Source organism: Condylura cristata, unplaced genomic scaffold, assembly GCF_000260355.1.
Source record: "Condylura cristata isolate star-nosed mole 26May11 unplaced genomic scaffold, ConCri1.0 scaffold00009, whole genome shotgun sequence".
In the NCBI taxonomy this organism is placed as follows: Eukaryota; Metazoa; Chordata; class Mammalia; order Eulipotyphla; family Talpidae; genus Condylura; species Condylura cristata.
Genome location: NW_004567110.1, coordinates 36,146,527 through 36,169,514, shown reverse-complemented (window position 1 = coordinate 36,169,514; position 22,988 = coordinate 36,146,527). Strand labels below are relative to the sequence as shown.

The 22,988-nt window shown below is 38.8% G+C and overlaps 2 protein-coding genes across 4 annotated transcripts in view; one reads left to right on the top strand and one right to left on the bottom strand.

The window, feature by feature from the left end:
• Nucleotides 1-22,988, bottom strand: part of LOC101623942 (chromosome unknown open reading frame, human C8orf59) — a 159,857-nt gene that overhangs the window by 5,895 nt on the left and 130,974 nt on the right. Inside the window, exon 3 of one of the 3 annotated variants that reach the window (XM_012722967.1) lies at nt 766-829. Coding sequence is in view for 1 of the 3 variants with exons in the window: in XM_004680018.2 (XP_004680075.2) it covers nt 429-548 (120 nt within the window). In the remaining 2 variants the exon portion in view is untranslated. Of the gene's footprint in view, nt 1-62; nt 139-428; nt 607-765; nt 830-22,988 lie in introns of those variants that run through there. The other 2 variants (XM_004680018.2, XM_012722968.1) reach the window with 2 other exon arrangements.
• The window catches only part of CA13 (carbonic anhydrase XIII), a 25,844-nt gene continuing 17,334 nt past the window's right edge, over nt 14,479-22,988 (top strand). The window contains exons 1-2 of the mRNA XM_004679757.2: nt 14,479-14,615; nt 18,357-18,554. Of these exons, the coding sequence (XP_004679814.1) occupies nt 14,579-14,615; nt 18,357-18,554 (235 nt within the window). The 5' untranslated portion in view covers nt 14,479-14,578. The remainder of the gene's footprint in view (nt 14,616-18,356; nt 18,555-22,988) is intronic.

Genomic DNA, 22,988 nt, shown 5'->3' with positions numbered 1-22,988 from the left:
TCGCAGTGCCCACCCTTAGAAACCTCACTCTTGGCTGCCAGGAAATTTTATTAGCCACTCACCTGACCTCCGGTACCCTCGTGCACTCAAATTCTAGGCTACGCCATCTGACGCCCAGGATACAGGAAGTTCCGGTTGGGAGTGGTCCAGTTACGAGTCTTCTCAGATTATAGTCCCGCCCGCCAAGGTAAGCCCCGCCCCCAACAAAGCATCCTCGAGACCGATCTTAAGCCCCGCCCACGCATCATAACCCCACCCACCGAGGGGAGGCCTTTCCACCGAGCAAGGCCCGTCAGCGCTAAGCCCCGCCCATGCGTCGTAACCCCGCCCACCGAGGGGAGCACCACCCACCGAGTACTATCCTTAAGGATAGCGAATACACACCCAGTCGCTGAAAGTAGTTCCATTCAGATTATGTTCCCACTCACCAAACATTTCGTTGGCCTACAGATCCCACTGTCAGCCCCGAAAAGCAGGGTCTGTACCCAGCGAAGCCGAGGCCTCGGAGCAAAGTTCCACCCATTGTGAGAAGTCCCAACCTTGAGCATCTCTTGCTTTAGGAGAGACTTGGACGCGAGTCCACCTAACGAGAGGCGTTAAACACAAAGGCAAGTCTCGGCTTCCCGGGGTGGGTTATGTGTCTGGAAGCTACCGGAAATGTTTCTAAATCTTTTGGGCTGTGAACACCGTCGGCCAAGTAGTTGTCCCTCCGCCGCGGACTCCTGACTAGCTCTCCCCATGTCTCCAGGAGGTGGCGCTGCTCACCTTCGGGTAGTGTTAAGGCTTCTGCCGCCGCGGAACTGATCTGGACCTATCATCTCAGGAAAATCTGGAATGAAATATTTTTCTCACTGTAGTTTGCTTGCTTCAAAAAAGAGAATTTCTGACAGCATGGAAAAAGCACAAGAAAAAAACCAAAAATCCAACAATTAGCAGGGAACTCAGAAATATTGTTACCTTTTGGTTATGTAGCCTTGTGTGTATGTTTCTCAGGATCGTCTAGGTTCATTTTCTGGAAAACTGATTCAATTTTTTCAAGAAAACCACTCCATGAAAGTAAATACTCACATTTCTGTATTTTGTTAATTTCATAGGAAAAGTCAGATTTTAAACAAATGTAGAGGTACTGATATGTGTATGTGATTTGTTAACTTAAAAAATTTAACCCGCGTATCAACATAAGGTCATATATGATACTACTACCTCTTTTGCAAGTGCAACCTTAATACCACTAAGGTTCAGTGTTGTTTGCTCGAGGGACAAAACGAAGTCAAATTAGAATCTATGTAGATTGGGCCATCCTCCAGTTCTCTTTCTAATAAATCAGCTATCCGCTGTCTTGTAAAACAAACAAGCCACTTTAACAGTAAATCATTTTAGTATGCTTTTATTCATCACAAAAAAATAGGAGACATTTTATGAGAAACAATTACCTATCAATGAATATTCATTCAGACTTTGTATTCTTTTGAAAGAGTAACATTTTAAAAACACCTTACAACCCTAGTATAAAATACCCAAAATGTTGGGAGCAGAAAACCAAAACCAAAGTCATAGGAAATCATCATATTCTTTTGTCAGAATTATCCCTGAAAACTGAAGCAAATCAGATAGGTGCAATTAAGGCTCCTAGAATGTATGTATGTGACAAAGACAAAGAAGTAGAAGGAATGCTATTAGACTGTGGAAAAGGTCTGGGCCTACTTTTTTTTTCTTTTTTTTTTTTATGAAATGGTAAACATACACCAAAGAAATAGCATGTTTATAAAGGCATGAGCAAATATTGTTCATTATATGAGATATGAGAGAGGAGGAATTGAATTCTGTTTTACCTTTGCCATCAACAAAAAATGTGACCAAGGAAAAGTTCATTTCTTTAATCCTCTTCTCATTCAGGGCATATATACCTTCTTCTAGGGGCTCAGCATCCCATTATGGGGAACCCTCTGTGTGAGCTGTTAATAATGTGGTCCAAGTTGAGCTGACAACAGTTTTCCTATAAAGATTTTCCAGTTAGAGAATGCTGTCTCTTGCATTTTTGACTTTGTCCTGGGATATGAAGTTGAGGTTACTAGTAGCCATCTCCTCCAGGAATTTGCAGGAACCCTGGCTGCTGTGAAAATCACACACACACACACACACACACACACACACACGCACACACAATGAATAATGGAACACAGACAGCATATCATTGAGTCCTTTGATAGGTGGAAGAAAGATCCATCCTTGGAGTTCTTAGTTAGCTGCACTAAAATATTTGTGCTTTTTTCCCCCCACTTACTCTGTCTTGGGTTTCTTTATTTTATTTTTTTAAAATCACTTTTATCTGAATATATTTACATATCTTAATTCTACTCTTTTCTATGCAACCAATCTCTAAAGATTACTGTGCCTGCTAAGTCCTAGAATCAGTGATTTCTCTATGGAACTTTGGTTATTTTTAGTGGAAAATGATATTTAGATACCAAGATCTATGATATTGATGATTATAGGCTTTCTAAGTGGACAGAGCTAAGCCATAAACTCATGTCTGTACATGTATGTATACATTATCTACCTGTCAATACAGATTCATACATCTCACCAATTGAATTTATTTCTGTAGATACAGTGAATCCATGTCAATATTGCCCTCCCAACTAAGTACCATCGAGTTTATTTTCATTTTCTGTCTTTCTTTCCTGATTTATAATTTGCTCTCCATTAGTGACTAAACTGATTCCCATCATTTTAAATATATCTACTCATTTTGTTACAGAGCACCCCAGTGTGAACTGGGCTGCCTACATGTGGGTCCTCACCTGTGCACCTAAAATTTAGTTGTATTGCAGACACACACAAAAGGTCAATAATGGGTTTATTTACAAAAGAGGAAAGGAAAAGGAACGACACAACCCAGGGAAAGAAAGAGAGATACAAGTTAACTAGAATACCTTACTAGTGAGGCTGGCTGACTTGGAGCTCTAGTAACAAACTAACTGATAGCACCCAGTCATGCCGTCCTGAAAGCCATTGCCCAAGCGACAGAGTGCCATAGAAAATGGCTCCCTATTTATCCCCCAGACCCCCAGAAATGCCTTCTTAGCTCCGCCCTTGGGTCCTTGCAGTTCTCTCCCTGGTACTCCTGGGAGTTGTAGTTTCCAATCACTGGAGTAGGGGATAGAGTCCAGAAAGCAGGAATAGGGGGTGGAATCCACAAAACGCTACAGAGTTCCTTTCGAGCATCCTTCCCCTTAACAATTTGATTTACCTTCCTGTTTATAACCATTCTGCATTCAGAGTTTCTACCTCCCTTGCCACCCAACCCCATGCAGTTGCCTGCCTCGCCAGCACTGGGTAACATCTTCCACTCAAGCTGCAGCTCCCTGCGGAGATGTTTTCTTTAGACCATCCAGGCTCTGACCTTCCTCAAGTCGTGGTCATCTCCCCTTCCTCCACTAAGAATTAACATCTTACCTTAGAAAAAAGGAAGGAAAGGAGGGGACCTAGGGAAGATGGGGTGGGAGGGAAAGACTGCAGGAAAACAAGCATACAGCAGACTTTGGAAATTTATTCTCCAGGCAAAAATTATTCTCTCCTCCCCCCCCCCATGTCAGACAAATTAGAGCCAAATTGGATCATAAAAATGTTCACAATTAATTATGGAAATGGTGTCTTTCTTTTCCTTTAAACCCTCAGTGGCATAAGCATTTATTTTTTAGACTCAGAATAAATGCCTATAACATATTATCGGTACTAAAGTGGAACAAAACAGACAGGATCTTCCACCTTTCCATCTAAGTCAAATTCCTAAAAATACCTGGAGGGTAAAAACAAGTATATAAAAAGACATGATTAACCCTTTGTGATGAAGGAATATGACTTGCTTAGGAGGTAGGTTACAGGCTTTAGATTTTCATACTATATTTTCTACAGTACAAATACCATATTACTGTTTGTATGTTTGCTTCTCAATATAGTCCGTATATTCTTTTTTTTTTAAGATTTATTTATTTGTGCATACCAGAGACAGAGTGGGGAGCAGAACAGGCAGATCGAAGAAATACACTGCTGAGGGGAGCAGCGGGCAGTCAGGAGAGGTCTGCCGCGCCATGTGGTCACCTCTGGGGGTCGAACTCATGTGGAAGGGCTTAAGCTTCTCAGTGCTGTGCTTTAACCCGTTGCGCCACCAGGGAGGGCCTAGTCCATATATTCTTTAGGGGTGAGTACTGTTTCTCAATCACCTTTGTGTCCTCATCTAAAGATTCTGTATTTTCAATGCATGGAAATGTGACATAAACATTTACTAAATGAAATAAAATTTCCTGAATTTTCAAAAATAGCAACAGTATCCTGAAAATGATTATAAAGTTCTTGTCTTTAGCGTGACTTAAAGGTACTCTTACAGGGCAGTGAAAGATTGTAGGACCACACAATATGTAAAACACACCCAGGAGGTTCTGGCAGTAACCCACAACTTTGCAGTTTTGAGGAGCTCTATGTCTCCTGATCAACCATTATATCCCTTCAGACCTGGAGATCAGATCTTACTCAAAAGTTAGTAGAGCAGAGATGCCCAAAGCCAACTGTCAGAGAAATGGAATAGTCCGCATGAAGTTTTACTGAGCACACATACTACTTTGAAACATGTGGACATAAAACCCTGGGTACATCAATCCAGAGTTAAGCCGCAGATAGAACTGATCCAGAGACAAATCCCCATTGGTTTTGCAACCCCATTGAAGACCTGAGATACTTACTCAAGAAAAAGAGAAAAATTTAACTGGTAGTAACTTTTCTTCTTTCCTAGCTATGTAGTAAGATACTCCAAAAATTCACTTTCTGAAGAAACTCTGAAATGACAAACATGCTCTAACCAATCTTTTTCCTTTGAAAAATTTAGGTACATAACAATAACATCATGCAATTATGCTGACAATATTTTTTTTTATTTAAAGATTTATTTGTGCATACAGAACTGGGGTACAGGCCAAAGGCTCAGGGGCGGCGAGAGGCTTCATCAGAGACAGAGTGGGGAGCAGAACAGAAAGATTGAGGAAGTACACTGCTGAAGGGAGCAGCGGGCGGGTCAGGAGAGGTCTGCCACGCCATGTGGTCACCTCCGGGGCAGGGGGGAATCGAACTCATGCGGAAGTGGCTTTAGCTTCTCAGTGCAGTGCTTTAACCCGCTGTGCCACCAGGGAGGGCCCATGCTGAGGATTTTTAAAATTACTTTTGCTTTTTTAAAAAAATCATTTTGGTCTATATGAGTGAAACTGCAGTTACATAAGATATTACAAGTGGCATAACTAAGAAAACTGTCTGTGTCTATGTGTTGTATGCCTGTATTTCTTTTTCTTGTGCTTAATTGTCTTGGCCACCAGGTGTTATAAAATTGGTTTAAATGGTGCTATAGATACAGTAAAACAACAACAAAAAATATAATAAAAACTGTTACATGTTTTGAGAATATGAGGTTTTGGATAATTTTTTATTCATGCTAATTTGTAATCTAATGGGTTGTTTTGAAATGGGTACTTCTAAGGTTATATTGGGCATAATTTTTTCTCTGCTTGGGTTAATAATGTTGGATATATAATGTCTTTTAATGTCAGTAAAATAGAAGTTTGGAAAATTCAAGGTTTTTGAGAAAAAAGTAGTTATGAAGAGAAAAAAACTAGGAGGTTATGGTTTGACAGTCAACATTATACTACTGAACTGAGCTGGAGCTCTCATAAAGACTGAGATTGTCATTGCTATTGTTTTTTCATATTTATGGCAGAACCTCCCAGAGTTCTAAATTCAAGTAAAATTTGGTAGTCTTTCATTTGGTTGATGGAAGGAAATTTTATGGAACCTCAGTAGAGCTCCTGAGACATGCCATAAAATTTCTCTCTTCCCGCCTAGTGTTACAAGGTAGCCCAGAGTGGACTTGGGCTGCCTGTCTGTGGGGCCTCACCAGTGCACTCAAAATCCAGTTACTCTGCAGACACAGACAAAAGGGTCAATATGAGTTTATTTACAAAAAGGGGAAAGGAAAAGGAAACAACCCAGGGAAAGAAAGAGGGATACAAAGTAGCTGGAATACTTTACCAGCGCAGCTAACTTGGAGCCCTAAGTCCCAAACTCAGGCTGCTAGCCCCGAGTCACAGGGTCTGAAAGCAGTTGCTCCAGAGAGAGAGAACCATTACCTCTCTAGAGTCACAGTTGGAAAACCACTTACTATTTTTATCCCCCAAAGTCCCAGAATTCCTGCTTAGCTCCGCCCTTAGGTCCTCGCAGTTCTCTCCTTGGTACTGCTGGGAGTTGTAGTTTTCTAATCACTGAAGTAAGGGGTGGAATTCAGAAAGCTGTGGCGTAGGGGTGGTGGAGTCCACAAGACTCTGCAGAGTTCTTTTAGGACATCCTTCTCCCTAACACTAGAAAAGGCATTTAGATCAATTTGTCCTATTTGGTTTATGTATTAAAATAAAACGGGACAGAAAGTATTGTCATCTAGGAAAAAGGAAGAACTTTGGCATGACACAAATGTTAACACTGGTTTCCTGAAATGTGCATAAAAACCTTTCAGAAAAAAAAAAACCTTTCACTACTTGATATGTATGTAAATTGTAAATTTTGATTGTTGTCCTGCAGTATTATATTCAATGGTTTGTTGGTATTTGCAGAAATTGTTTCTGGAAAAAAATTGTTTCTGGAAAAAGACCTCAACTGATTCTAATTGATGGAACTTTTAACAGTGGGGAAATTTTTTTTTTCTACAAAGAACAGAACAGACTGATTTTTACTAAGTTTTGTTTCAAATAATACTGGTATTTCCCCCCCCATTTTGTTTGATTCAAAGAAAGTTTTCTTGTTCTGAATGACCAAGATCTTCAATAATGTTGCCTTTTTTTTTTTTATTTCTAGCAGAGCTAACTTGTGTTTCCATTTTTCTCTTTCTTTGATAGCAACACAGTATAAAAATTGTGGTAGTACTTTTTACTATTCATGAGTATTTTTTCATAACTTCAATAGGGAATTTTGTCTGCTTAAACTAAAGAAATTAGAAATGTGTTTCATTGTGTGGCTTTAATTCGCATTCTCCAAGAAGTTCAAATAGAGCTGAACTGAGAAGAACCTCCTGCTTTTCTTTGTAGAGTTCTAGAGACCTCCAAAGAAGATGAGGAAGCTTTCCTCCATTGGCAGGACTCAACAACATGGAAAAATAATACGTCTTGGTAACCTCCAGAAGAGGAAACCCCTGGTGGGGTCTGCTGAGACCAACATTGCTCCTGAAACCTACATGGACTGGACATCGACAGTTTTCTCTGATTCTATATGGAGTACTCCAACAGGGTCAACTAAAAATTGTTGTTTGGTTATTCTGCCCGGTGATTTTAGGCAAAAATAGAAAATGGTTTTTAAAAAAAAGTAGCTTGAGTTTGCAAATTGTTTGCAAATTGTTAGATAAAGTTGGGATAAAGGTTGAGAAAACTTGTTTTTTAGAAAAGTGAAACCAGTTTTTAAAGATTTTTGTTCCTGCAGTTTTCACATACACACACACATATACTGGGCATCATGGACAATGCTGGTGAATGACTGCTGCTTCTTTCATATACACTGGAAACCTTAAGAAGACTGTCTCTTAAGACTGCACCCTAAAATCTGTGCTACCATAGATATAGTAGTATAAAAATCAAAAGAAGGGATTGTACCAGGATGGTTCCCAGGAAAAGGGGAGGTTCCAGATTCCCTACCCCACCCAAAAGGAGGGGGTAGAGCTGAGAAAGAGAAGAATCTGGAGTGTACTGAGGAGGAAGTAAGCAGGATGGAGAGCCAGAAGGAGACCTGAGGGAGGCACAGAAAGCAGAGACATGTGAAAAAGCGGCTCTTATTTCTTAGCCCTGGGCTGGTTGAAACAGATGTTGGCAAAAGACCCATGTGGAGGTTAACTACAGCAGCGTTTATCTTGATTTTGATTTTGTTCTTTTCCTCCCAGACTTCGTCTGATCATGTCTGACCCTTTTCCGTCAGAAGGTGCTTAGGCTTGTGGAGGGCTTTCAGACCTTGCTTTGGGCCAATCCCTTCTGGGTAGACATTACCCACGAGGGGATGGGTAACTTTGGGTGATTTAGAAACTATATATTCTTTGTATTTCCTATATTGTACACTAATTGCATTAAAGTTCCTTTCCATAAAATATCTTATATGTTTTGTCTTGATGCGGCAGATGGCAGAACCATTTTAGAGTGGGCAGGTTTGGGGGTTCAGGGGTGCCCCTCTCACTGCCCTGTAACAATACCTAGAAGAACACTTTTTGCTGTCTTCTAGTAGTACTGTTCCTTGGAAGTGAATGGCATGCAACAAAAATGTTTTTAACTTAAACAGTTTTTATCCAGAGTAATCTCCTGGCCAAATGCCCAGAATTCCTGAACCTAAACTAATTAGAGTCACAAAGGAGGTTTGCAATATGAAATATTTGGAAGTTAAGAATGGTCAAATACTATCATGAGACAATAAAAACATTCCAAGGATGTATTAATTCCTTTCACATTTTTAAAATGTTGTTTAGTTAAAATGCAAGTAATGTTTAAAAATGAGAAGAACCATGAAATATTTAGCAGGTGCATGTTTAAAACTCAGAAAATTAACAAAGGCAGGGAAGTGCTATTCAATTTCAATTTGACACTCCAAATTTAACAGTGCTTATTAACACACACACACAAAGCAAGGATGCTTACTTTGTAATCATCAAGTTTAGTTGATAATATAAACCCTCCAGCTGTTGGAATCTCAGCAATGATTTAGCTTGTCAGTTGAAATTTTGATGTTTGGTGGTGAGATGGGCTGTTGGTAATGCCCTTTATACAACAGACTATTCCTTTCCTTATATTTACTGATGAGAAAATTGCCTGTTAGTACCCCTGTACTCTGTCACTATATTCCAAGCATCGACCGACTGCCATAGAGTAACATTGACTTACGAATTCCTAATCAAGAAACTATTAAGTTCTTTGATAACTGAATTATTTTGGCCTGAATTATCAGATTTTTCAACATTCATCTGATATCTGTACAACTTCATTTCCCTTTAAAAAAAATTTTAGCTCTACCCTTTTCTCTTTCAAACTTTATCTACTTTTATGATAGGCTCAAATGAGATCTGAAATACTATAAAACAGGGTGTGGATAGATTTCTATTAAAAAATGACATGAGACTAAACAAAACAAATAATGCAGAATGGAGGCTTGTAGCAATGTGTTCTTGCCTGACAATAAAGGACAAAAGGTCTAACTCTAGTTTCAGAAGAAATAATCTGAGAAGTGACCTGAGAAATGATTCATTAAAGTTAACTTGTCAGTACTGGTCTGAGAATTCTCTTTCTGGCATGAAAGCTAGAACATTTTAACAAGTTTTTTTAACCCCTTTGTGCCTTACAGCAGTCTCTGGAAGATTGCACTATGCAATCTTTACCTTAGGAGAACTCTAGGGATGGGAAATAAAAGAAATCGAAAGCTTATATAATAACAGCTCCATAAATCAACACTCTGTGCAAGATATCAAATGATAAGACATTCCTGTGGTTAATAAGTCCTAACTGCTCAAATCACAGACTTGACAAATGGCGGAAATGGGCACAAACTAGAGAGCACCTTGGACTTGGGACTGCAGATTGGGGCTATGTCCCCAACTGTGTGGCTTGTCTCTGGGTAACTGAGGAACATTGCTCATTTCAGCTTCCCGGTTGGTTGAAGTTAAGTGAAAATAGCCAGGTAGATTCACATTTTGAGTTTCTGTAGAGTCCTGGGAAAAATGTACATCTCAGAGAATCTTTGTATGTACTCCAATAAAAAAAAATAGCATTAATTCATACTTTGATATTTTTTAATCTGCTACTACACAAATGCTTTTTATAGCAAGAGTTATAATTTGCATCTGTTGCTCATAACATACAGTGTCTGACTCTCTGAAGAGGAGAGCTCACTGATTTAAGCATGTTATGTTTGTTGCAAAAGAAGCTTGAACTGGATTAAATTGGATCTGGACTGGAATAGAACTGATGACCAGTTCTACTGGAGTAGAATCTGATGACCAGATCTTAAGGCAGATTTCCTGGGTTCTTGGGTCAGCATTCCTACTTCCCTTGCTTACACTTGGTAATTGTGAACTTAGAGAAAGAGGCCCTTTGTTTAGGAGAAAATATCCATACAGTTACAAAAGATTACTTAGCAAGTTAATGGCTTTATTGATTTGAGAAAGTAGAAAATTTTTGAGCTCTCAATTTTGTTTTGAAAGAATCTAAAACCTGCAGAAAAATTGTAGAAATAGTATCAAAAACACCCAGACACCTTTCAACTAGATTCACCAATGATTGACTAAGACATCAAAAGTCAGTTGCAAGATGCTTCCCCACTGTGACTTCGGCATTTCTTTCCCCAAGTGCACTCAGAACAATCATCACACTTAGAAAAATGTACATTAATTCACGACCATCTTTACGCTGTCCATGTTTACACTTCCCCATAGTTCCCAAAGCACCTTGCACTCTGCAGTTTTAGTCCCATGGCCGTTTCACATTATCTCATTTTATCTGTGCTTAATAGCTGGCATTCTCTCATAAAAGCAGTCATTCATCCTCTCTTTTGGATATTTTAGATGAGTTGATAATTTATTGCTGTCGTTTTTCTGTTTCGTATCCAAACTGTCTTAAATTTGTCAGCGTGACCTCTTACAAGCTATCTCCTGTATGTGGTGTGTATATGTTTGTGGGTGTACTTTAATGACTCCATTACCTTTTTTTTTAATTATATATATATATATATTTTCCATTACCTTTTTTTGTGGCATTATTTTATTTTTCAAAGACTTCATTCTGAGGGAGCAATTTTAGCATCACTGCAGAATTGAAAGATATGGAGAATCTCATATTTCCTCTTTCCATATACATAGAGAGAGAGAGCCTCTCCTATTATCAATCAACACCCTCTACCAGAAGGTACATTTTTTTTTTTAGAAGGTACATTTTTTACAATGATGATCCTATGTTGACACATCATAATCACTCAAAGTCCTTAGTTTGCCTTAGGATTGACTCTTGATGTTTTACATTATGTATATTTGGACAAAATGCATAATGGTATAAATCCATCATGCTAGCATCATACAGAGTATTTTCATTGCCTTAAAACTTTTCTGTGTTGGGCCTCCCTGGTGGCCTAGGCTCGCTCCAGCCACTGCAGCATGAGTTCAATCGCCAGCCATGGAGCTAACCCACATGGTAGAGCAGACCTCTCCTGTCTCATCCCCTGCTCCCTTCAGCAGTGTAGTTCAGTAGATCTGCCTGTTCTGCTTCCCACTGGTTCTCTGTTAAATCTTGTCAAAGCCACACCTCTGGCCTACATGCCAGTTCTTATATGCATATATAAATAAAAATAAATCTTAAAAAAAAAAAATTCTCTGTACTCTGCCTCTTTAGCCCTCCACCCTCAAGCACTGATCTTTTTAGTGTCCCTGCAGTTTTGTCGTTTTTAGAATGTCACATAACTGGAATCATACAGTGTGCTCACTTAGCAAGGTGCATTTGTTTCCTCCTTGTCCTTTCATGTCTTGATAGTTCATTTTTTTAAAAGTACTAAATAATATTCAATTGTTTGGATGTCTGATAGTTTTTTTTTTTAATAAAGATTTATTTATTTGTGCATACAGAACTGGGGTACAGGCCAGAGGCTCAGGGGCAGTGAGAGGCTTCACCAGAGACAGAGTGGGGAGCAGAACAGGCAGATCAATGAAGTACACTGCTGAGGGGAGCAGCGGGCGGGCCAGGAGAGGTCTGCTGTGTCATGTGGTCACCTCCGGGGCAGGCGGGACTCGAACTCATGCGCAAGTGGCTTTAGCTTCTTAGTGCAGTGCTTGAACCTGCTGCGCCACCAAGGAGGGCCGGATGTCGGATAGTTTATCCATTATCTACTGAAGGACATCTTGGTATTTTCTAAGTTTTGGAAATTATAAATAAAGCTGCCATACCATTAATGTGCAGGTTTTTGTATAGGCATGTTTTTAACTCATGGGCAAATACATTTCAAGAAATATGTAGCTGGAATGTATGTTTGGAGTATGTTTACCATTTTACAACAACTGTTAAACTTTTTTAGTGGCTATATCATTTTTCATTTCCATCAGCAATGTAAGGATCATTCCACATCCTCACCAGCTTTTGATGTTAGTATTCTGGATTTTCACCAATTTGTGTATGTGATATCCTATTGTTTTGATTTGTATTTCTCTGAGATACACAGTTACAGAGCAAGGAGAGGGCCATGCCAGGACTCCCAAACCTGCCCTCTCTAAATAGATTCTTACATCTGCCGCATCAGAACAAAACATATAAGTACCTTAATACAGTTTGTGTGCAATACAGAAATGACAAAGAATACAGTTTCTAAGTCAAACACTCAAAGTTACCCATTACTTTATGGATAAAAGTCTACCAGAAAGGGATTGGCCCAAAGTAAGGTCCAAAATCTTCCACAAGTCTAAAGCATCTTTCAGCAAGGACACATAAAAGGGTCAGAAATGGCCAGACAAGTCTGGGAGAAAGAGCAAAATCAAAATCAGGCTAAATGCTGCCACTGTTAACCTCCCCACGGGTCTCTCACCCACATCTGTTTCAACCAGTCCAGGGCAAAAAACAAGAGCCGCTTCTCATGTCTCTGCTCCACGTGCCTCCCTCAGGTTACCTTCTGGCTCTCAATTCTGCTTCTTTCCTCTTCAGTCTCCTCTTGGGTTCTCCTTCGCCCTGCTCAGATCCACCCTCCTTTGGGTGGAGCAGGGAGCCTGAAATCTTCCTTTTTCCTGGGGACCACACTATTACAATATAATGTGCAACATCTTTTATGTGCTAGCCTTCAATCTGTCTATCTTCTTTGGGATAGGGTTGTTAAAATCTTTGACTGATGTTTTCAGTTAGGTTGTTTTTATATTGTTAAATTTTGAGAGTTTTTTTTTATCCATACAAAAAAAGGTCTTTATTATATGTATACATATAAATAGAAATAAGTATATTGTCTCCTGTGGTGATGTCCGTGGATATATCAGACCTATTCTTAAAATTTAGACGGCTATTACATTAGCTGAAATGAACCAACTATGACTGCAACTATAAAAGAAAAAACCCAGACATTCCCCTAGATGCAAGATGAGCATAAAGTTTATTGTACTGATGTTGTATGAACTTTTTTTTCCTTTTGCTTTTCACTTCATTAAGAACTTCAGAACAGAAAGAGCTACAAAATCACTGTTGGGCAGTTAGATCAGGACTAAAAATGAAGTTAAATCAATCCTTACTTAGTGGTCCATCAACAATGCTGTGGTTACCAAAAGAGGTACCTTCTGGGCCTTGCAATTACCACATTATGCCGCTGATGTGGGATGATGAGAGAAAATGAAAGATGTTAAACAGTCACTCTTTCTTCTTTTAGGGAGATGTCCATTATGAAGTCTGCCTTGCTTTGTCCATAAATAATGCTGCACAGATATCTGAAGGTTCAAATGGACCCAGCTCCAACCCATAGGCAGCAGGAATAGTACTAATAATCCTGCCGGGTCACACAGTTCTCTCAAGTTTCTGCTCCCTGCCCAAACCACTCACCACTCAAGGGAAGAATTTCTACTGTCAGTTCCAGTTTCAGTCTGAGGGCAGCCAGGATCTAGGAAAAGATGGTCTTAATATAGTTCTCCCTGCCCCCCAAAGGGGCCACGGAATTTGGGGAGCAGCATCAATTGCCAAGCATGGGGCTCTCCCTCTCGAAGCCACTGGCTCGCTAGATGAAAGTGAGAAGGGACCTGGCTAACTGGGCTGGCAGAGCCTGACTGGGGCAGATCTCTCCGGGTGAAGAGGATCTCTCGGCCCCTTTAAGCTGGGTGACCAAGTTACTTAGCTGTGCTTAACCTCATTTCCTCTTCTACGAACTATGGGACACTTATATTATCTTCCTCCAAGGAACATTGTGAATGGGAAACCGGCTTAGCTAAAACACTGACCCCTGGTAAACATCAGCTAAGTTTTTTTTTTTTTTTCTTTCTGGCGATTGCCGTTGCCATCGTTTCCCTGTATTAGTCACCACCACGACCACACCATGGCCCTCCTCCCCACACTGCCACCAGCGCCCCATCTCCCACATCGACCTGGGTGATTCATTTATTCCCAGCGCAGCCCTTAGGCAACACTTTTCCTCCAGAGTGACTGCTTCCCAGAATCCAGAAAATCCCCGTGTCCTTTTTTTTTTAACTTAACCCCCCCCCCCCCCATTTCTTTCCTCTCAAGCTCCAGTTTTCTTTCTTGAGCTCAAACTCGGAAAGAGTAAGAGCGACTGGCACCGCAGGCTTAGCCCCACGTCGTTGGCCTTAGACGAGGGTCCACGTCCTCGCACGCCACTGCCCCCTGGCGGACAAAGGCGAGACGCCCTGGCCCCGGGGTTCCAGGGTTCCCGCTTCTGCTTGGTTGCAACCCGCGGTCCCCGCCCCAGCCCGTCCGCCCGCAGGCGCGCCCGCCTGGCTCCCTCCCTCCTGTTCCTGCTCTGCCACTTCTTCCTCTGCCTTCCTCTCGCAGGGACCATGTCGCGACTCAGTTGGGGATACGACGAACACAACGGTGAGTGTCTTCTGCTGATTAGAAGCGGGGGTGTTACTGTGGGCAGTGGGTGATTGAGGGGACAGCCGGATGCCCGAGAGCCTGACGACAGCACGCTGCTGATATCATACTTGCGGAAAACTTTTCGGTTCCTCTTTAATTTGAGCTGTGCTCCCCAAGCCTAAGCAGGAAGCAGAGGCAAGGCTTAGCCTAGTGTAGATTGAGAAAGTGTCTTTTGGAGGGTGTTCAGGTAAGGGTGACATTGGGGGCGAGTCGGGGTGTGTGAGCCCTGTTAGAGTCTCCCCCACCCACAGTCTTCATGTATGCCCATTCATTTTCATTTGCAAAGCTGAGAACTTTCTCTAATAACAGCTACTTATCAGTTAGAGGCATGGAGATCAGATGTCTGATGACATACTTTAATGAATTGAGGACAAGTTCCCTTTCAGTCTTTTAAACTCATTATTCACTTAAGGGAACCACATCATGGAAAATTCTTGAAAATATATTAAAAAATCGTAATAACTGAATTGCATGGAAGATTTAATTTCTTTTTGGCAACCAAAATACTGCACATTTCTTAATAACTGTACACTAAACATTTCCACAGCAGTTTACATTTGAATGCTACTGTTGACTTGGGTTCTTTTGGGGAAATGAAGTTTACTTTGGGTTACCTCTAATTCTCCACTCTCCCTGTCCTTTCAGACTCCCTTGCAGAAATTGAGGATTAGCAAATGCTTATAGAAATTTGAACCTATTGGCAAAATGTGTCTGTTGATGAGGTGACAGTAATAGCAAGCTGTATACTCTTTTCTTGCACATCCTTAAATTATCATAGGTAAATGAATTTACTTGCTTTTATAAATAATAAAATAATCATTATTTAATATAATTGCAAAGTGTCACCAAGAAAGTAAAAAAAGAAAATGAATCACTGTCAAAATTAGATCTGTAAATAATAATAGCAACAACAGTAGTTAGTAACACTGTCCTTGGATTCACATGCATATTATTGACCACTACTAGAGAGTTGCATTTTACAGGTAGCTTGCTTTCACCAAGAAGTAAATTTTAATTTTTATTGTAACATTTTGAGATTCTAATTAATTTACCAGTTGAAAAAGGGTAAGTTTATAACTTTGTAAATGAGAGGTATAATTTGAGAGGATTTCATTTTGACTGAGACATATTTATAATCTTACATTTTGCTAATTTTCACTTTATGTTTGTTTATTAGCTAGTGGGCGCCAACAGTGTCTTCATTATGGTGGAAGACGAGTCTTTTCAGTGAATGTGCATTGACTTCTCTTTAATATATTAGAAAATATTGGTTCTGATGAAGCTAACTTTCAGAAACTTAAAGAAAAATCCACTTAGAAAAGAGCGAGTCTGGACTTCTGCTGGGAATTGTAGGGCCTGTCTCTTCTTTTAGATGCCATCACTTACTGAGGGCCACACCTTCAAGTAGATCAACTTGGGCAAATTTCTCCTGGAAATATGTTGTGTCTTGACTGGACAGGTTTTCTTGTTCTTTTCTCTTAGATATTGGCAAAAACAGTGAATGAGCAGATAGAAGAAAACTTAAGTTGGGAATAGCAGAAATGATAAAATGGAACATATAGAGGTGAAGGATAGGAAGAATGGTTTCACAGTCAATTTATAACTCTTCCACAGCCCTTTATAGTTCTATTATAAAGTTTAGTTTGTATAGTTTAATTCTTATAGTCTAGTTTTTATTGCTTAATTTAAGGCATGTGACAGTTGTTGAAAATTGTATATCACTATGGATATCCACAAGTTCCTGAATCCATCAAGAACCACCATATATTTCTATCGTATAAGTACCACGCATTAACCGATTGCAACACTGGCACTCCAACCATATATTTCTACTTAAAAAACACGTTTATGTGGGTTTAAAGTTGAATGTGTTGGGAAGTTTAAGAAGTTTAAGGCAGGCCTTTTAGAGGCAAGAAGTGATCCTACCATAGTGGTTAATAGATAATGTTGAAAATTGATATAAAGTGGTAATATTTTGTATTCTTTAGGCTTATGTTGGATTATACAAATAATTCTGGTTTTAAAAGTCTAAGTAGAGAATAAAAGGATTGGAAAGAGAAACTTTATTGCAAGGAAGTCAACAACATGTTGGGTTATATGCATTATATACTTGAAATCTAATTCTCAATAGGTTAATTCTTACTTGGTAGTAGTGAAATAGAAAAAAATTTTCACCAAAAAATTATATTATATGCAAAAACAAGTGCTAGAAAGGTAAATGAGACTACTTAATAAAAGGGAAATGTAATCCCTTTTCGATAATAAGTTTTAAGTAAGAACTTCTTATACTCAAATTGCTTTGCAGTCCAAAGTGTGAAATTCATGAGAGAACTACTTTTAAGTCAACCTATGGTCATGTATTAATGCTATGACTATTTGATTTGTTGTCATCTAAAGCAAATGGAAAAAGTTTATGCTTTTTCTGTTGCAAAAATGAAGAGTCATAGAGGCTGTTGATAACTTGATGTAAATGTCTTTCTTGAGTTTTCTTTTAAAATTTTATCTTTTAAAGAGATGTGTTTGTAACAAACATTTGGTCAACTGTCAGACTGTGTCATTTTAATTAGTACTTGAGTTTTAGAGAAATCTAGTTAGTTTATTAGTGAAGTTGGGAGAAACTTACTCATTGACCCTATGCTCTACTTACCTGGTGGTAGCTGTTTAAATTGCAGGTATAGTAGAGGTAATAAGAGCCTCTAACCTATAAAGTGAGTCACATTTTTAGAATCTCTTGGCACTTACTCGAAGTTGCAACCTTGATGCTGATTTTGAGAGTCAGAACTTGAAAAGTGTCCTCCAGAGAAATGAAGAAATGAATTGCCAGTTTATTGGTTCACTTCAGTTACCAAACAGGTATCCTGTTTGATAACTTGCTGTAATTTTGACATTTTCAATAGATGACAAGGTTGACCATTGTTCCTGTGTAAGAATTCAGATGTAGCAAATAAGTAAAAAGCAAAAAAAAAGAATTCAGATGTAGCATTGGCAAAATCACTACAGAAGGACCTACCAACTTGTAGAAAGAGATATTCATTGCCATCTGTTCCCCTGGGGATATTCAACAATTTTAGGTTTTCTGACAAGGTATAGCCATTTTATTGGATTATCTTATGTGGAAAATGTGTGTATTTTCTTAGTATGATTATGGAAATTCACAGGTAACTGAGTTGAGTCCTGGTGATAGTTAAAGTTATCATTTAGTAGTGGAAGAAACCAGGACAGCATCTTTAAGAAACACATCTTTCTTTACTACACAGTTGATTTTTCTAGGCTGTAAACTTGTTGACTTCTGACCTATCACAGCTCATTCTTGGAGCTGAGACTGTATCTCATTGTTTTCAATGATGAATTGTACTGTTGTTTTTAGTTTGGTAAAAGGGTATCTTTGCAAAGAAGTTTATAAAACTTTCAGGATCTTTTGTCTACAAGATTTAGTTTAATTCTGAAAATGAATTAAACTAAAACAAAACAAAAATAAACTAAAACAAACCAGTAGGTTTCCATACCTAGGGTGGAAAACAACTAATCTTAAAAATAAATAAATAAATAAAAGGCAATTACACTAAAATCCTGTGGATGAAGTCCTATTTTATTTGTTTTGGTGTTTTCTTCAAGCTCAAGACCAGTGCATTGTACACAATCAATATTTGTTGAGTGAATAACTTATTTATTCCTTTTCTGTTGACTTATATATTTAAGGTCCTATTCATTGGAGTGAATTTTTCCCTATTGCTGATGGGGATCAGCAATCTCCAATTGAGATTAAAACCAAAGAAGTGAAATATGACTCTAGCCTTCAACCTCTTAGTATCAAGTATGACGCAAGCTCAGCTAAAATCATCAGTAACAGTGGCCATTCCTTCAACGTTGACTTTGATGATACAGAGGACAAATCAGGTTGGCTTTACTTTTTGGTGGGGAGTAAAGGGCTTAGATGACTGGACTATTAATATTCATGCTTGTAACACATGTGCACTGTAATTTTTTGTTAGTATTTTGCTAGAGCTTAGAATAAAAGTTCTGTTCAGTAATTGCACTGGAGAGTATCTTCCACAATATGAATAAATAATTGGCAACAAAATAAAATTGTGTTTTACTTGCTAATTTGTAAACTAAATGAAGAAGGAAAAAAGTATTTCCTTAAAATGAACATTTAATTCATCTTCAAGCTGCCAAAGGAATAGGTGGTATCAAGTTTAAAGGTAAGATGTGAGAGAAGATTGGATAGAATCACATTTTTGGAACATTTTTATGGCTTCTGACAAATTACTTTTACTTTTAGTCTAATAAGATGTTGCTCTATGAATGGAAAATATATCTAAATTTTAAAAAAGTCCTTAACTGGAAGAAAGAAGAACTGGAACTTACTCATTAAGCTCAGGTTTAGTTTAGTGATAATATTCTGTATTTATGTGATGTTAATAATTTTGTGAGTAAAAATTATAAGCCCATACAATTGCTTCTTCATATTTGACAGATGCATTTTCATCAGAGCAGAAGTGCATGCAAATGATTAATACATGGTATTTTCAAATTTTGCTTTACATGTATGTTTACACATATGTATTTATTTGTATGCATATTCAGTTTTCTTTCCTTTAAGCCCAGTGGTGGTGTGATTCTTTATGTTAACGACTATGGTTGATGTAATGAGTACATTGTAAAGGTTGTCCAAGGCACCTAAGTTCAAAGTTTATAACATAATTGTAGTTTGATTCTTTTTATATTGATTCTTAAACATACAAAACCTAAGGTTACCCATTCCTAGTTTTAGACTAAGAAATAATTAATTATTTTGTGCATCACCTAAAATTTTATACTTTGTAAATGTCACCACCTTTAGTCATAAATTGCTCCTCTAATTTGCTCAAAGGTGATCCAGGGCTTCCTGTGGTCCCCACTCTGCTCCTCCATCCTTCCCAGCATCTTCTAGCCTTCTCATCCTCTCTTTCTGCCTTCTCATTTTTCCTCTACCTCCTGTCTGTCAGGGGAATCACATTGACATTTCTGTGAGGTATGTGCCTCTCGCATAAGTGAAGGTCTTTCTTTCCTGTCTAGATCACATTGAAGTTATCAGGGTTAATTGCAAATGAAAATTACAAAGTACTCTGCATCCCGCTGAGAAAGAAAATACAAAATATGGGTCATGATTCTCAATCTTTTTCCTCACGGTAAATGAACAGGATGTTTTATGGTGACGGAAGGAGGGGATGTCAATTAAAAAAAAGAACCACTGTAGTTAAACAAAATGTTGATTTTTTTTCTTTCTCTTTGTTACCTTCTAAAAAATAATTTCTGAAATAGAAAACCTTTAACTTGAATTAAAAAGTATTCATTTGTTGAGAAATTATTATTATTTTTTTAAAGATTTATTTATTTATGCATACAGAGCTGGGGTTCAGGCCAGAGGTCTAGGGATGGCGAGAAGATTCACCAGAGACAGAGTGGGGAGCAGAACAGGCAGATCAACGAAGTACAGTGCTGAGGGGAGCAGCGGGCGGGTCAGGAGAGGTCTGCAGCGTCATGTGGTCCCTTCCCAGGCAGGCGGGAATCGAACTCATGCAGAAGTGGCTTTAGCTTCTTAGTGCTGTGCTTAACCCACTGCGCCACCAGGGAGGGCCCGAGAAATTACTTTTAACCAAAGTGAATTCTGAATCTCACCAGTCAGTGAACCACAAGTATAAACACTTCCCTGTAGCCCTAGGAGGGCTTTAGCTGTGATGCTGTATCTCTGTATTATGGGGAGTCAGTCCTCATATTTTTAATAGTCCTTTCAAGTGGGGGCAGGTGAATGTGAAATTCTTCAGAAAGAATCCCTGTTTGTCATAGAAGAGCGGAAAAGGTAATCTCATAAAGAAAGGCAGGGTGTTCTTACCCCAACTACTGGCCTTTCTGCAAACAGATAGTATCTCATCCTCTGAGAACGCACTCTACCAGCTCTGCTGCTGCCACCCTCAATGTGACCCTATAGACTCCCTGGCTTTTGAGGTCACAGACAAACCCCACTGCATTGTAACTGAGTCTTTATACTCAGTAACTATCAATATCTATTAATAGTAATAATAGTTAAAATAGTTAAAATAATAATAATGTGTGTTCTTTCTGTGGCTAAGTTATGCTGCATTTCGGACAGATTTCAAAAGGAGGAAAAAATGATTTCTTGCTAAGAGAGGCCTCTTAGAAATAACAGTGACTGGATGAATTCAGTGGTTGTTATTTAATTTTCATGAGGAGAAATTGTCAGTTTCTCAGTTACAACTCAGTTATCTAGGCTCTAGCAATCTCGTTTTTTTTTTTTTTTAAATAATATAGTAGTTTCTTTTTACATCATTTTGTGACTTTTTCCATCTCAGTTGTAATCCCTGTGGGCTTCCCATCACCAAATCATCGGTGTGCCATCACCATAGTCCAGTGCACTTCCTCCCTCCCATTTTTGACCCCATTCCCCACTCCACCCCCATAAAATGTCTCTGGTATATAGTTGTTCTTTATTACTATTATTATTATTTTCTCCCCTGGTCCTTTGTGCTCCTGCTATGAGTGAAACCATCTGGTATTTTTCCTTTCCTTTCTGCCTTATTTCACTAAGCATGATCCCTTCCAGCTCCCTCCATGTTGCTGCAAAAGGCATGTGTTTGTCTTTTTTGATTTCTAGCAGTCTAGTTTTAAGTAACTGTCTGAAGTCAACCAAATATACAAGATCCTTAATTATATATAAACGACAGAAAAAGATGCTGGTAGAAACGGATACCTCATTTGTAGTTTTCCTGCCAAGAGGCAAAATAAGAGCTAGGGAATTGAAGCAGTAATCTGAAATTTTATATCATAAAACTCTGTTGTAATCATGGTTCCCCTAGTAGACTATAAATTCCTTGAGAACAGGGATGGCCTTGTTCTTCACTGTATATTTAGCAAAGAATGCAGTGGCTGGTCCACAGTAAGCTCTTAGAAAGTGTTGAATCAGCGCCCTCCCTGGTGGCTCAGTGGGTTAAAACACAGCACTAAGAAGCTAAAGCCACTATCACATGAGTTCGATCCCCACGTGCCCCGGAGGTGACCACATGGCGTAGCAGACCTCTCCTGACCCATCCGCTGCTCCCCTCAGCAATGTACTTTGAAGATCTGCCCATTCTGCTCCCCACTCTGTCTCTGGTGAATCCTCTCGCTGCCCCTGAGCCTCTGGCCTGTACCCCAGTTCTGTATGAACAAATAAATCTTAAAAAAAAAATCTTAATGAGGGAAAATGCACTGTATTTGTACAAGAGTTTAGGGAAATGATTACTCTTTTTTCAACATAAGATGGAGACAATAATATTTATTTACTCACCTTAGTTGAAACGTAAGATGGAGAATTTGATCCTTGAAAACACTAAATCCTTCTCATTAAAAATAATTTTGTTGCCATATTCACTTTATATCATAGGTTAACTGTTTTATAATAGACTTTCTTGAAGTCAATGTCAGAGATAACTTAACCTTGATATTTTTGGACTCATACCCCAGACTCCTGCACAGTTCTCTCAGGAGAACACTACTCCAAAAGAATAATAGTCACAATTAGATACTCACTGATCTCAGTCATGTTTTAAATATTTTAGTTGAAACAGTCAGATGAGGAGTCCAGATATATGCAGGTCAATGCAGTTTTTCTTGCTTCACAAAGCAGAATTTCATTAATCTGCAACTTTTAAATCCTGGATTCAGAGCAACCTTTCCAGAGTCCACTGTTATTCCTGTATATTTCCCTAGTAATGTATGGGTTTGGGTATCACTTTCTTTGTCTAGAGCCAGCTTGTTTACATCTTCTTCCAAAGTTAAGCTCTCTAATCTGCTTTTTACTGTGAAGGAATGACTTTATAGTTCAACTCAGGTCTTAATTCTACAACAGCAAGAAAAAAAGGACAATCAATTTGTTGATTTCTTTTCATCTGTAATTCTAATGCATCCAAATGAAATTATTGCATCAAATGGAGCCATTGAGAAAATGTGTCTTTTAAATTAATCTGAGTCATTTTCAAAACTATTAAAGAAAAATCAAATATTCATTCATCCATCAAATATTCACTGTGCTTGTTCTCTGTAATAGTTCCCGGCTAGGTGATGGGTATGTCAGGGACCCAAGTATAATATAGTTTTTGCCCTCATGAGCATTGTCCAGTGGGAGAAGAAACAGTAAAATCATTCTTTTTTTTTTTAAAGATTTATTTATTTGTGCATACAGAACTGAGGTGCAGGCCAGAGGCTCAGGGGCAGTGAGAGGCTTCACCAGAGACAGAGTGGGGAACAGAACAGGCAGATTGATGAAGTACACTGCTGAGGGGAACAGCGGGC